Source organism: Branchiostoma belcheri, unplaced genomic scaffold (assembly GCF_001625305.1).
Source record: "Branchiostoma belcheri isolate BF01 breed outbred unplaced genomic scaffold, Haploidv18h27 scaffold15, whole genome shotgun sequence".
Lineage (NCBI taxonomy): Eukaryota > Metazoa > Chordata > Leptocardii > Amphioxiformes > Branchiostomatidae > Branchiostoma > Branchiostoma belcheri.
Window position 1 is genome coordinate 3,294,780 of NW_017802935.1, and position 13,395 is coordinate 3,308,174.

The window sequence follows — 13,395 nt, forward strand, 5'->3', positions numbered from 1 at the left end:
ATACCTTTTTCTTCACATAACCAGTGATATATCATACGAGGGGTGATCCAAAAGTTCTCGGCCTCTCCCAAAAAACGTGATGGCAGAAAAAATTTTCTTACACTATTTTTTAACATAGTCTCGTCTAACTTCAATGCACTTGGTCCAGCGATGTTCCAGCTTTCCTTTCCCTTGTGGAAGAATATTTCGTCTGAAGCCCTTAAAAATGCCTAAACCACATCAATGACGCCATCATCACCATGAAAACGTTGACCACGTAAGTGGAACTTCAGTTTAGAAAACAGGTAGAAGGCCCACGGTGCTAGGTCAGGTGAATTGGAAGGGTGGGGTAAGACTTCAAAGCCACATTCGTTTGCTGCTGCCACTGACCCCTGTGCCGTGTGGACAGGTGTATTGTCAGCACGTCAACTCAGAGCTTTTCTCCCCTTTTCTCTGTATTGTTGCCCTCAACTACCGCAAATCTGGTGCACAGTACACTCCATTGATGGTTTGACCCTTTTGCAGGTAGTCAATAATGATTACCCCCTCACTGTCCCAGAAAACAGAGGCAAAAACCTTTTCAACGGGTAAAACTCGCTTGGGATGCTGGGAACCATTCTTTATCAACTATTTGCTCTGCTGTTTTGACTCGGAGTGAAAGTGGTGAACCCATCTCTCATATTGGGTGACAAATTGTTTGAGTACGTTGCCTTGATGGACTGAATTCGTTCCTTGAAATGCCCAGCCTGCTTAACTTGTGATGTTCAGACAACATTCTAGGCACCCATCATGCAGACAGGTTGCACATCCCCAGGATGTACGACAAAACATTGTGAACTGTACTACAAGTCAGGCCAAAGAACATGCTACATGTTGGACAGTCTCACATCTGTCATTTACTACCATGTGATGGATGGCCTCAACTGGATTGTCCATGGTGCTGATTTGTGGCATCCTGACATATGTTCATCTTTTGTGCTCTACTTGACGCGCTTAGAGCTAGCAACCCAGTTCTTTGTGGTTAAATAAGAAGGGGAGTCATCACCAAGTGACTTGATCATGTCTTTATGGATTTCCCTAGGAGACATAGCTTTTTATCGCTACACTTGATCACAGCACACGCTTCTGGTGCGGCCATTTTGTGATTTTGCCCTCACCCATCCCATTTTCACAGGGCGTCACGTGCTAATTAATGAATGTAAAAATTTGCATTTTTGTGGGCAGTGATGTAAGACGTCATAGTATACAGTTATACCAAAGAATTGGAGTTTGACCTTTATTTTCTAGGTGAGGCCGAGAACTTTCGGATCACCCCTCGTACCTCTAACATCAAATGAAGAATGGCAACATCTTTCAACAATTTCAACAAAGGCAAAACAATTCATCCCCTGATATTTCTCAGGATCCCCCAAAAAAGTAATATTCCATTGTTTAAATTTTGGAATCCCACAATGTTGTTTTTAGATGAAGCTGCAATGTCAAAGCAGACAAAACTGATGACTCGATATTTTCCATCTCATTCCGGATGTCCCTGAAAAGGACACGACAGTCCCCAAAGTGAAAACTTCCGCTGGCTTTGATGATATTTCAATATCAGTCTTTCATGCACCACAGCGGATAGACTGATAAACTTGCTCAACCCCTGCTATTGATCCTTTCCCTTCTAATCGATCCGAGAGAAGATAGCGTCGGTACCATTGTCGCCATGAATCCTAACCAGAGCATTACCAGGAGCAGGAAGCTATCAATCATTACAGAACAGATCGAATCATGAATGCTGATTGGTGGACATGACCCATCAATCATGTTGGTGGGCGGGGCTTATCTTGAAATATGGGATGTCGCGTCACGCCTATGGGAAGCCATTATTCGTGTCTGTCAATCGTGACCTTTTTATGTCTAAAAAGTGCCAACTTTGACCAACTTTGAAAGGTCAGGGTTGTGAAGAGAAAAATATATTCATCATCATAGTCACATTGACATGATGAATCAGAATGTCTCCACAATGTATTGTTCAATCGTTGAATTTTCTCTAAAAATTAGGCCAAAAACTCTTATACTTTCAAAACAATTTCTGTATTATGCATATGCAATGTGTATGTTGGCGTTTGTTAATATGTGTGAAATCACTGATCAATTTTCCTATTACAAGTTCAGTCCTATGATTATTTCCAAACCAGGACACCTCTCCGGCGGCCAGACAGGAGGCGCTCAGTGTTCTGCAGACGATGACATGAAGTCGTCCCGTTACGTCACCGTGTACAGCACCATACCTGTCGGCACTCTCAAGAGAAAGGCTCAGGTAATTATATTTCACTCCATACCATGGTATGGATGAAATATATTGTTTTAAAGAAGACATATGTAAGACGTATACAGTACAAGTTTACAGTTAGCCTCATTTGGAACAGCGAACAGTTAAAATTGTTGAGAAGAACAATCAATTGTCAATCTGCATCATTGACATCAGAATGCCAAAGGTGATTTTTTACAGTCCGCTCAAAGCATATATAGTTGTGATTTTTACATAACAATTTCTTGCAGGCAGAGGAGGAGACAAAACTCCAGGAGACTTCCGCCACACTGCCCAAACCGACCACTTTACCAAAACCGAAGACACCGGTCATCCCAGAACCCCCAAAGGTCCCCACCTCAGCGACCATGTCCGGTTCTGCAACGTTACCAGCCAAGGAAACACCCAAGCCCAAAACTCCGACAACGCCAGTACCTCCACCACAAACACCTATACCCACATGTTCGGAAAAGGTTGCCGAGCGCTCGCGGGTAGAATACGTGGAAACAGATCTCGACGACGACGAAACTATAAAGGCCATGACCTTAAAAATGCAGAAGCTCAACCCAAGCCTCCTGAACCCGAGCCATTACGAAACGAGACTGTGACTATAAGGCGGTGATTCTCAGTTGCCGTCTGAACTCTTTTGGATGACGAATGTGTGTAAAAAAAAAGTTAGCATCCCTGTCGTTTTGCAATGGGGAAAACGTGAACAAATCGTGACCAGATTGTCTATGAAATTTGTCACAGGCACCGCGCCATGCACACAAACGGATAAGACATTGGATTCCAGTCCATTGACTATGGATTGTAATATAGAAGCGGATGTATCGTGTTGCCGTGCAAATTCACATCTGGTAAACGTCGAAGATGGCGTAGACTCTATGTCTTCTGTGACGTGATTTTCGGCGTTGTAACGAACGCTGTAACGGCGTTGTAATCTGCGATGACAATGACATGTCATCGTCGTCGTTGTTGTTGTTGTTGATCTTGTTGGATCTCGTTGTCAGATGTCAAGAACATGTTGCCGTGAGGCAAGCTGCTGGACAAAGGAGAATCCCTCTGACGGTTGGATCTCTACAAGCTTTGATCTGCGGACCTTATTGGCCGTTGAATCTGGTTTTGATTGAACGTACTGGAATTTACCATGACTGTACAGAGAATCAAATGGGTACCCTATTGCCAGTGCGAGCATCATCAGGGATGGTGTGCTACGTACATGTAGGCAGCATTGGAAAAGACGTTTCAATGAAAAATGCATAGACCTGTGCGAGCAAGCTAAAAGTCACGACTATTAGGAATAATCGCTTTCGATAGCACGATCGTTTAGGCAGTGTGAGGGTAGGAATTGGATGTGAACGTTACAAGGGCTAACCATCTCAGGACTTCGAATGAGTGAACCGCATGGATGTATGCGCAACTGCGCTCACAAGTTGCCGACGCTATATGGGGAAAGGAAACGCTATTTCTTAGAACTTGGAGTTCTGGATAAGAAGGCTATGTGTTGCAAAAGTAATTATCATAAGATGCATCACTAACGATGAATGCCATTGGACAAGAGGACATCCGAACAGGTTGTTACTACTACCTCTACCAGCCTCACTTTCAGCCGGAATTTCCAACATGGCGATAACCGCGCATGCGTACTGCTTGCTTTGAGGACCCTCGCGACCGCACTGCCTCCTGGGAAGGGACGAACCATTAATGCTTGCTACTGAAGGACACGAAACGAGTCTATTGGGAAAAGATGCCGCCTGACTAACAATGTCGTCCTGGCTTGATTTGAGATACTATTTGCTTGTTGTTGAGCAAACAACGTCACTAACATAGTATGTGAAATTATAGAGAGAACGTGTCTTTCCCTTGCTGTGGTAGTCCAAAACCAGTAGTGCCCATCCCTTAAACTAAAGATGAAAATCTAAAAAAATTACGTCCACAAAGATACAAAGATAAAAATGAAAAAAATTATTAAGTCCACAAAATATATATCTATATAGCAAAAACTTTATGGTAACAAGAAGAAAAGTTTGAAAGTAGTCGGTAAGACAAATATATTGCTGGCGATATTTGTAACATGTTAACCTGTGATACCCCCCTCCCTCATCTTTGATCAGCCATTTGTAATGCTGTGATCTATACATAACAAAAACACGAATTCATAATTATCTCAATGTATATTACATCGTAACAAAAGAAATTTTGGCAACGACAATAAACGTAAAAATTCTATCACGTTTCTTTTAACGTAAAAATGTACTCACTGTGTACACAAGAAGTTAGCCTAACAGGCTTTTTCGTGAATGTGTTTCTTAAAAGACATTTTTCAGGTAAAAAGTGGGGAAACACGAGCTTGATATCCCTTTATACTAACAAATTTGCTATGCTTTCCACTGTGACCTGTTTAAGAACAGTGTACCAGTAATATATAGTTCCGTTCTATATTGTGACGAGGTATATGCCGTACATGGTTAGGTGCCCTTTACTGTTTTATAATGTCCTCAAATTAGAACACATACAAGATCGCCTACTTCTGTCTGAATGTCTGTATATTACAAGATTACAAAGTGTTGATCACTTTTAGGACGTGAAATACTTAAAGAAACGAGCTTTGTGATTGGATACTTTTGTATATTCTCGCACAATTCTACTTTTAGCAAACGTCCTCGCTAAGCATATAATTTCGCTATTTAAAGATTGAAAATATAAAGTATCACTGGCTGTAAGCAATAATATATTATAAGAATATTTTCACTGATTTGTGGAAATGGTGCTTTCTATCTAGAACAATCTCTCAAGATATAGAAAAACGTAGTTAGATGACTAGGTTGGAAAACAAAGTAAAGCTTTATGAAATAAAGTTGTTCCAAACGTGTAGGAAGTCTATTGCGTCGTTATTGTGTTAGTATGATGAACCTTAACCTATTACCCACTAAGACTTCTTATATGTATGCAAATGAGGCATTTAGCCTATACACTTAAGGAATGCACTGTCACACACCTGTCTGTAAAACAATAGACCTAGTGACATCGTCTTGTGGCCAGAAGCTCCAGTCATCATTGCCTCAAGCAAGGTAACAGACGGACTACCGAAACGTTGGAAGGTAATTGTTGCCTTATTGTATATAGATAGTTTTAATGCCATGCGATATTTAACGTGGTCTATTCAAAGTACTCGTTTGCGAGTATCTGTTGGGGTATCTTATATGCATTCTGAATTGAATTCTACACAACAGTCCCCCTTCATGTAAACTGCATGTATTAGCGACGAGCTTGGTTAGATGTGATACGTTTACATCAACACTAGAGCAGTACGGAAATTTATAACAAACAAAATCCACGTGAGGTAAGGAGTTATGGTATATGATAACAATAATGAATATCAATCCCATAGCCGTATACATAAATACACGTATTTTCCAATCATCGTGACAATTTACGCAGTACTAGTATATATAAATCTATTCGTCTGTAACACAGGTCGAATTACTGTTGAATTCCAAAATGTGTTATTCCAAACATGTTTTTAATAGCGTTTTGAAATACAGATTCCACTTCGTGTTATTCCCAAATCATGTTTTGGAATGGAATTCGTTATGGAATGCATATGTGGTGCCATTTGCATTCCAAATCATGTTTTGGAATGATACATTTTGGAATGCATCATACTTTGACTGCGGTGCACATCTCCGTTAAGACACGTACACACCCTTGATTGATAAGAGGCCCTTAAGACAAGTAACGTACCTAAGTGAAATCCTCAAATTTATGGTGCCGCTTAAGGTTTGCCCTTTTACCGCGGATTTGTCGTGGTGAATGCCGCGACGTGTAGTGTTATCTCCTGAGGACACTACGGGCTTTTAGTTTCAAGATGAACCCTTAACACATGACACACACCGTAAATTTTATACACCGTGAGTGCCCACGATATTATATACTATATGTAAGAATTTAACGTACGGCTTTTATTCAGTGATAACCCGTCTTAATAATCTAAATAAAAGCATTCATATTGAACGAGTGAAATAGATTGATTAACTCGCTGGCAGTCATTTAAAGCTAGCTGACAGATATTTATTGTACCGTTGTAAACGGCGTATTTATCTTGTCATAGTCATGTCGTATTTTCAGGATACCCCCAAAACATGTGAGATACAGAATGCGATAACTGCACAGTGAGTAGAATGTATTAACCGTAAGATAGAGAGTGCACTGCAAGAGGAATGACAATAGCCGAAAGGTAAAGGATTTCCACCCGATCTAGACATATGCGTGGACCGGAAAACAGCGAGCAGTGAAACGCATTTCTGTTACTAATGCATGTACTTTATGTAGCGCCCTTTCTGGACGGAGGAAGAGCTTACTCTATCATTCCTCAAACATGATTCCTTAATCCGGCTAAAGAATACGGGATTAAAGAGACAGATTGGTGCACAGGGTTCGTCTCTTAAATGGTTCTTCATCTTAGAGATTATTTTCTGAAGCTGGACGTTGAATGTAATAAAAATATTGGGGAAAATGGGTGAAATAGCAAAGTCGTTGACATTTGAAAAACCGTGAAAAATGGCAGAAAATACAGCACAGAAATCGCGCAGTACTGTTAACCTGAAAACGGTAATTTTTGCTGGTACTTAAAAAGATAACGTACCGTTTATAAACGTAGTATCTGAAGCTAGTATACTTCAACCCTTATCATGTCAACTGCTCATGTTTCTTCTGATACAACTGTTAGCCTGATTGTCATGGTATTTTGAACAAACTCCAAGACATTCACAAGAATCCACGGATTGACTGTTCCTTGCAGTGGAACCGTTTAACGCAATCCACACAATCCCGTAGAAATGTTAGACCGCACAAGCTAAACCCAGGAACCGCCATCTTCACTCCGCAAACGAATACGTCATGATCACTACATACGGGACACATGGGACTTGCTAAGTGTCGTGTGAAGGACGCCATGTTGGTTTTGACGCTAGATGTACAAGATAAACATATGTTTGCAGACGATAAAACTTGTACCTCAAGCTATAGGCTCTCCCTTTTACCGTAGATAACGCAGTCTTGTACTTTATATCCGTTTTTGAAGCATGAGTCCATGAAATATTCGACATAGTTGACCGTACAGGATTACATCCTTCCACACTGGTTATATCTGCTGTGGCATCAGCCCACAGTCGTGTCAGCATTCCGCAGTTTGACAAATTACCTGCACGCACAGGTAGCTTCAGAACGTCAGCCACGTCATTTTACCATTTCTCGGCAATACTTCAGTACAGGTACATGTATATCCAAAACAATACAGTGAACTACGGTATTATCTGATATCTACTGCAAAAGGGAGAGCCTATAGCTACTTCAGCTTTAAAAAAACACAAAAAATAACGGCAATGCCTCAGTACATGTGTATCTAAATCGATAAAGTGTACCACATAAAACATTTTTTTAATACATAATACTGTATGTTTTAGCCCTGTAGACATACATATTCTTGTAACAACTACAAAAGCATTGATTTGCAGTGGAAATGAGATGTGAAGTTCATAATTTCAATATAGACTGACAAACTAATCCCCTACGTTGAATAATTTGATTTCACCGTGTGGTCTTTCAACGACATTGGCTGTTGCCATGTAATTATCTTGTGTTTCACTCATGAAAAAATACATACGGAAATTCTTTATTTCGGCTTAATGAATGAATGAATGAATTCTTTAATTCATATACTAATCTGATATTGGTATGATCCTGAATGTTATACAGTAAATGTCAATATCTGACAGATTCCCTTAACCTGAATACGTTTTTCCCTGAGATTGCATTGGACTCCTTAAAAGAGATAAATCAGCATGTAGTGGTAACCAGTCTCAGGACGCCATGTTTATAGAGCTGTAGCAGCCTGGAGAATTCATCAGGCATGTTGTGGTTAGGTTGGAGAAGCCCCGCTACAGATTTCCCGGCATCCCCGTAGTGATAGTTGACCTCTTGACCTCTCCTGTTGACCAACCAGGGCCAGAAGCCGTAAACGTGAAGCTCTTCACACACGTCCAAGGCCAAAGTGATCAGGTTCATCCCTTTAAAATTCAAGGAGAAAAACAAGGTGGTAAAGATCATGATAAATCTCCAGCCCGAGACGTGATTCCTGAACCGAGACGGGGGTCGACACTGGTTGCCAGGCACCTTTGACCCGTTGCTGACGTCACACTTCCGCGTGACCTATAGGCTTCGGGTTATTTCAAATCGAGAAGGGTCAGATCTAGAGGAGTAACCGAAAGGTTGTTACGGTATTTTCGTGCACGCTTGTAGCGTTTTAAATCTTCATATGATTTTTGTAAGTGTACCGTTAGCGGGCTCATATTATAACGTTAATACACCCTGTATAGAAATACTAGTATGTGAAAGTCACGAGTCTCAAATTAAAAAGTACGGATCGCCCCAAAAACATGTAATTTTCATGAGTACCTGACGTCAGAGTGCTTTCGTTCACCCCCTGGTGTTCCCAGAAGACCTTGCTGTCGAACATGTGTCTCGGGTTGCTGAACACGGCCTGAACAGATGAGTTGTGCTCTCTCAATACGTCAACAACGTGCGTGACGTTATCAACCGTCTTTCCCGGAAAGGAGAACGGAAACAGCCAGATGTACGACAGTTTGGGATAGTTGCTGCTCAGAAAGTCGATGAACTTTTTCTTGTTGGCTTCACTCACGAGGTATTCGAATCTGCAACACAAAAACAAGGAAAAGCAATACGCAAATTAAGGTTCAAGACATCCAATACTAATGAGATACTCAAGAAAACAATTACTCAAGCAACTGGATAGATTTTGAAAAACTATCCAGTTACTGAGTAACTGTTTCCTTGAGTAAGGAAAAGCAATGTCTAAATGCACATGTCTCTATCAAAATATGGAGATGTTCCGAGACAAATATTGCCTTAGGAATAGACTGGCAACATGTGTTAAACATGACAGACGGTGATATTTTAAGACCATCCTTTGGGAGTGATCACAGTTCGCCTTGATGTGACACATGGTGCCAAACGCCTTCAGCTGACGGTTTAAATCTTCATTTGTAGTCAATACCTTACCAACCTGGGCGACCTGCGCGGTGCAAATGAGATCCCACCATCAAGGTTTTACCATGTATTCATTTAGCGGTAAATTCCTATACATTGATGTAGACTTTTTGCGCCTGTCCGTTGCTTATGCATGCACATACGTCCCGTGTCATAATTTTGCCGGCTATATATACCCTAATAAAGATCCCCACATTTCAGAATTAGAAACATCAGGGCCTTCGAATTCTCAAGAAAGTCTGGAACACCTGGATGGTGCAACGTCGGGAATTACCGGTGCTGAGGTAGTAGATACCTTAAGATTCCCCCTATTCTTGCGGCGGTCTTACTCTCAGAGTACCCAGCGGAACTTCGAGTTGGCGTTAGGCCATGTTGATTTGATTGTATGGATGACATTTTCTACTCTGGGAACCCCAAAACTGATGCGTGCGTGCGAATAAAAAAAGTTGTGCACAAAAAAATTATGAAATCTACGTGGTCATGACGGTTGAACAAATGAGGCAGAATATGGTTTGGCGAATAATCTACTATTCAAATTCATTTCTTTAAATTTTCGTCTTTTTTCGTTTGATTTTGGCATTCTACGACATTGGTATGGTTTTTAATTTTTTGCAACTTACGGTACATCTTTGCTCATTCTGGAACTTTTTTTGTACGATTTACAGTATGGTTAAATTTTTTTTTTTAGAAACGGCCGAAAATTCATGCGCGCGTGGATGTCATCCATATAATCCAATCAACATGGCCTTACACAGAAGAGGCCAACACAGTTGGCACCCGCATATCATCTGCAATGCTAAACAATAGGACAGGGGTTAAGCTAGCACCAGAAGTATATCTCTCTGCGGTATTCATGAACGCGATGTGTGAAACATGCGAACTTACTGCATCTTCAGCCGGTAACGGTTACAGGTCACCAGATCAACCTTACACCCTACATCCGGGATATAGCCCTCCTCCAAGGGTGGGAGGTTAAACCTGGGATAGATAGCCAAGAATAGCATTACAGTCTATTAAGTACTTCTACTCGAAGGAACACAATGTCAGGTTGAAGAAGTATTTTTAGCAAATACGGTGGCTGGCAAATGAAATGCAAATGTGTATATAAGGCTAGTAGAATGCATTTATTCAATCCTCCTGACTACTTAGATTTCATAAGGAATGTAACTTTTTTGCCCACTTTTTTTTCGCACGCTCGCATCAGTTTTAAAATGCCAGCCATATAATCAAATCAATCTCCAAGCAGATGTTTAGGTGGCCGCAAAAGATAGTATCCAATTGGCCAGACTGTATCCATTTGCCACTCAAATTATAGGTGGCAAATGGTTACAGTCTGCCCAATGGATACAGCTTGGCCAATTTTAAACTGTCTTTTGTCGCCACCGCAACATCTGCTTGGAGATTATAATCTAATTAGCATGGGTTGAAAAGGCACCAAGGCAAAAGAAGAAATTTACAGACACTTTTTTGTCCCACATTTATCAAATCATTTTAACTCTTATTGTTTTGTTAACGTTATTTATGTTTACCTGATTACAAACTCCGTGGAGTCTATCTGAGTTCCACACCCACTTCCGGTCAGGATGCCGCTACTTCCGACAACACTGCAGTTCCTGAACCGTCCCGTCTGGAACTCTGGCGGCTTCTACCGATATGGCAGGACAAATAGGAAGGTACGGTCTTCATATTTGTTCACTAAACACATGAACTGCACGTTTTGCATGTTGTACCTTTAGTAACAAAGGTTTGTGCTTGCTTGTACTAGATCAGACATGACATGTTCACTACGGTACTACTCAAGGTTTGGTGGGGAGGGGGGGCAAGGCTTTACTTCGATATCTGAAAAGTCTTATGTTTTAAATTCTGGATTAAAACTACAACTTGCACAGTGTTTATCTGTATAGTCATTCTCTCGAGTCTCGACACCCTAGTTTTCAAGATATCTGCAGTTTTAACGACGTGGAGGGCGCCTTCTTGCATACCTCAGGTAATTTGCGGTGTAGTTCTGTCGTCACTTCACGTGTGCCTCGCAAGGTGGCGTACGTGATCCATGAATTGAGCGGCGCGTTCTGTTTCGTCAAGGTGAAGTTCGCCGCAGTGTGCAAGATTGCCAGCTGCTTCCTTTGGATAACCAATAACAGTAGGGTTACAGATTCAACTATTTAACTCATAATGATTAAAATTTTTGTAATATCCATGATGTCACTACTGTTATCAATTTTTTTATCATTCAAAATGATGATTCATATGATAAACGTTGTGTATGAAAAATACTTGCTAAGCTTATTATCAGTTTCACACTTTTAACTACAGACTTTTCAGGACTCACCGGAAGTCAGCTAATGACTTAGGGTTGAATTTCCAATTGGAATCAACGTCTGCAAAAAGGCTGTTCAGTTCCTTCCCCTGTTTGATCCTCTTTTTGTCCTCTTCCGTCATGTCAGTTCTCTTCTTTCGTTGAGATGAAGACTTTCGTTTTTGCTTTTCATGTTTCTGTTTCTTCTCTGTATTTGCTTTTTTAATACCTCTGGATATCGTGTCATTTATTCCTCTAGTGCCGTCAATAGTGTTGTTTTTCAGTGTTACTGTCTTTTTTGCAATGATTGATTTTCTCCATGAGTCAAACTTTTCAGCAACTTTTTCTGATGATCTTTTTAAAGAAGTTTTATGACTAGATTTTGCCCTTTTGTCGTTGATATTTGACTTATTGGATTTTCGTGCATCTGAATCTGGTAACCTCTCCAACGTAGCTGACGTTCTGTTCTCAAATTTACCGTTAGAAGCTATATGATCTAACTTGACTTCGGCCTTGGTAGAGAGACTGTCCTCAGAAGAGATAACTGCACCACTCAACCTAAAATGTCATATGATAAGAAGAAGAATAACTTAATTGCACAACAGATGTAGCGGGTACAACGTATGGCAAAATGTACAATATAACATAGTTGGTGATGCTAACATACATAACGTTACATAGTTGGTGATGCTAAAAATATCTTACTGTACTAAGAATCTGGTCTACTTTCATAAACATTGTATAACAATAAAGAGACAATAATTATACTAATCTAATTCTATTGTGATATGACATGGTTACTTCCTGGATGATATATTTCTACTCAAAATTTCATAATCATATATAGCAAGGTATCATTTCCTAACCACCATAGGTACTAATTACTAGTAAGTTTTCTGTAAAGATTGAGACTTAATGTTTCATTCATTCATTTTATCTTCTGATGACATTTTGGTACATATGAGGATGTCAAAAGCTTGTAAAAAGGTGTACTTCCCCTAAGAATAGCTAGGGGGCGTGCATGGACAGGTGAGCTATTGACTTACCGCATGGGCGTGTTCCTAGTTACCTGACGTGGGTCGGTGGCAACAATGAGAAGCCACAGATAAATAATCAATCCAAGCCCAAGACAGGCCAGTATACTCCGTCGAATACATCTCATTGTACACATCCCTCTCGTCTGCATTCTATCGTCTGCATTCTAGCTCTGCTTGAAATAGATTTCTCTATAAAACACGAAGAAAAGAAATAGATAGATACAACTCTTTTGCTATATATTGTATATTGTACATGTACATGCATTTTTGTCACGAACATTACACTTGTCAAAGGGATGAATAACCAAAGAATTGATTTAAGAGTCTTCAAAATCTCATCACGAAGAAAAGGGATTAAACCTCCTCACTATTTATTGCTACATGTAGACTGCAAGAGTAGGACAAAACAATGTAAAACAAGGAAGATCTACTCACCAATATGGATGTCACACTGGACATCATACACTGATCATACACTGACACAGGTTAAACTTCTGTTTTCTCTGTCTTCCAACTTAGGGATAGAAGTGCTTGGACCCAAGAATAATTCCTCTAGTAGCTAGTGACCCGAACAAGAGCAAGGCATGAATTCAAAGTCGACGTCCTGTGTCTGTCCAGTGAAATCATTTCATTGGGAATCCCAAAACAGACACACAAATAAACGTCTTTCCCGTGAATTGCTCCTGTCTATAATGTTATGTGTGAGAAGCAGTCCTCAGGAA

At 40.4% G+C, this 13,395-nt stretch overlaps 2 protein-coding genes across 5 annotated transcripts in view; one reads left to right on the forward strand and one right to left on the reverse strand.

Moving 5' to 3' along the window:
* The window catches only part of LOC109465317, a 78,733-nt gene extending 73,749 nt beyond the window's left edge, over positions 1-4,984 (forward strand). For both annotated transcript variants that reach the window (XM_019762524.1, XM_019762525.1), the window contains 2 exons: positions 2,160-2,281; positions 2,524-4,984. In XM_019762524.1, coding sequence (XP_019618083.1) covers positions 2,160-2,281; positions 2,524-2,880 — 479 coding nt within the window. In that variant the 3' untranslated portion in view covers positions 2,881-4,984. The remainder of the gene's footprint in view (positions 1-2,159; positions 2,282-2,523) is intronic.
* A 3,045-nt stretch (positions 4,985-8,029) lies between these two features.
* LOC109465327 (alpha-N-acetylneuraminide alpha-2,8-sialyltransferase-like) lies at positions 8,030-11,977 on the reverse strand. 3 transcript variants are annotated; one of them, XM_019762537.1, is made up of 6 exons: positions 11,670-11,977; positions 11,323-11,461; positions 10,870-10,982; positions 10,226-10,318; positions 8,729-8,985; positions 8,030-8,340 (listed from the first exon to the last, which is right to left on the reverse strand). In XM_019762537.1, the coding sequence occupies exons 1-6, from the start codon at positions 11,777-11,779 to the stop codon at positions 8,111-8,113; spliced, it is 942 nt and encodes a 313-aa protein (XP_019618096.1). In that variant the 5' UTR covers positions 11,780-11,977; the 3' UTR covers positions 8,030-8,110. The 3 variants fall into 3 exon arrangements, with proteins under 3 accessions (XP_019618096.1, XP_019618095.1, XP_019618097.1); XM_019762536.1 differs by having other exon boundaries at positions 10,870-10,985; XM_019762538.1 differs by lacking the exon at positions 10,226-10,318 and having other exon boundaries at positions 10,870-10,985.
* Between the last annotated feature and the right edge of the window lie 1,418 nt (positions 11,978-13,395).

Excerpts from the sequence above, each read along its gene's own strand:
- LOC109465327 (XM_019762536.1), bottom strand. The coding sequence starts at position 11,779 with ATGACGGAAGAGGACAAAAAGAGGATCAAACAGGGGAAGGAACTGAAC. Across the intron at positions 10,319-10,869 it reads TCCACGGAGTTTGTAATCAG|GTTTAACCTCCCACCCTTGG; the intron begins GTAAACATAAAT and ends TATCTATCCCAG. Across the intron at positions 8,341-8,728 it reads CGAAAGCACTCTGACGTCAG|GGATGAACCTGATCACTTTG; the intron begins GTACTCATGAAA and ends TGAATTTTAAAG.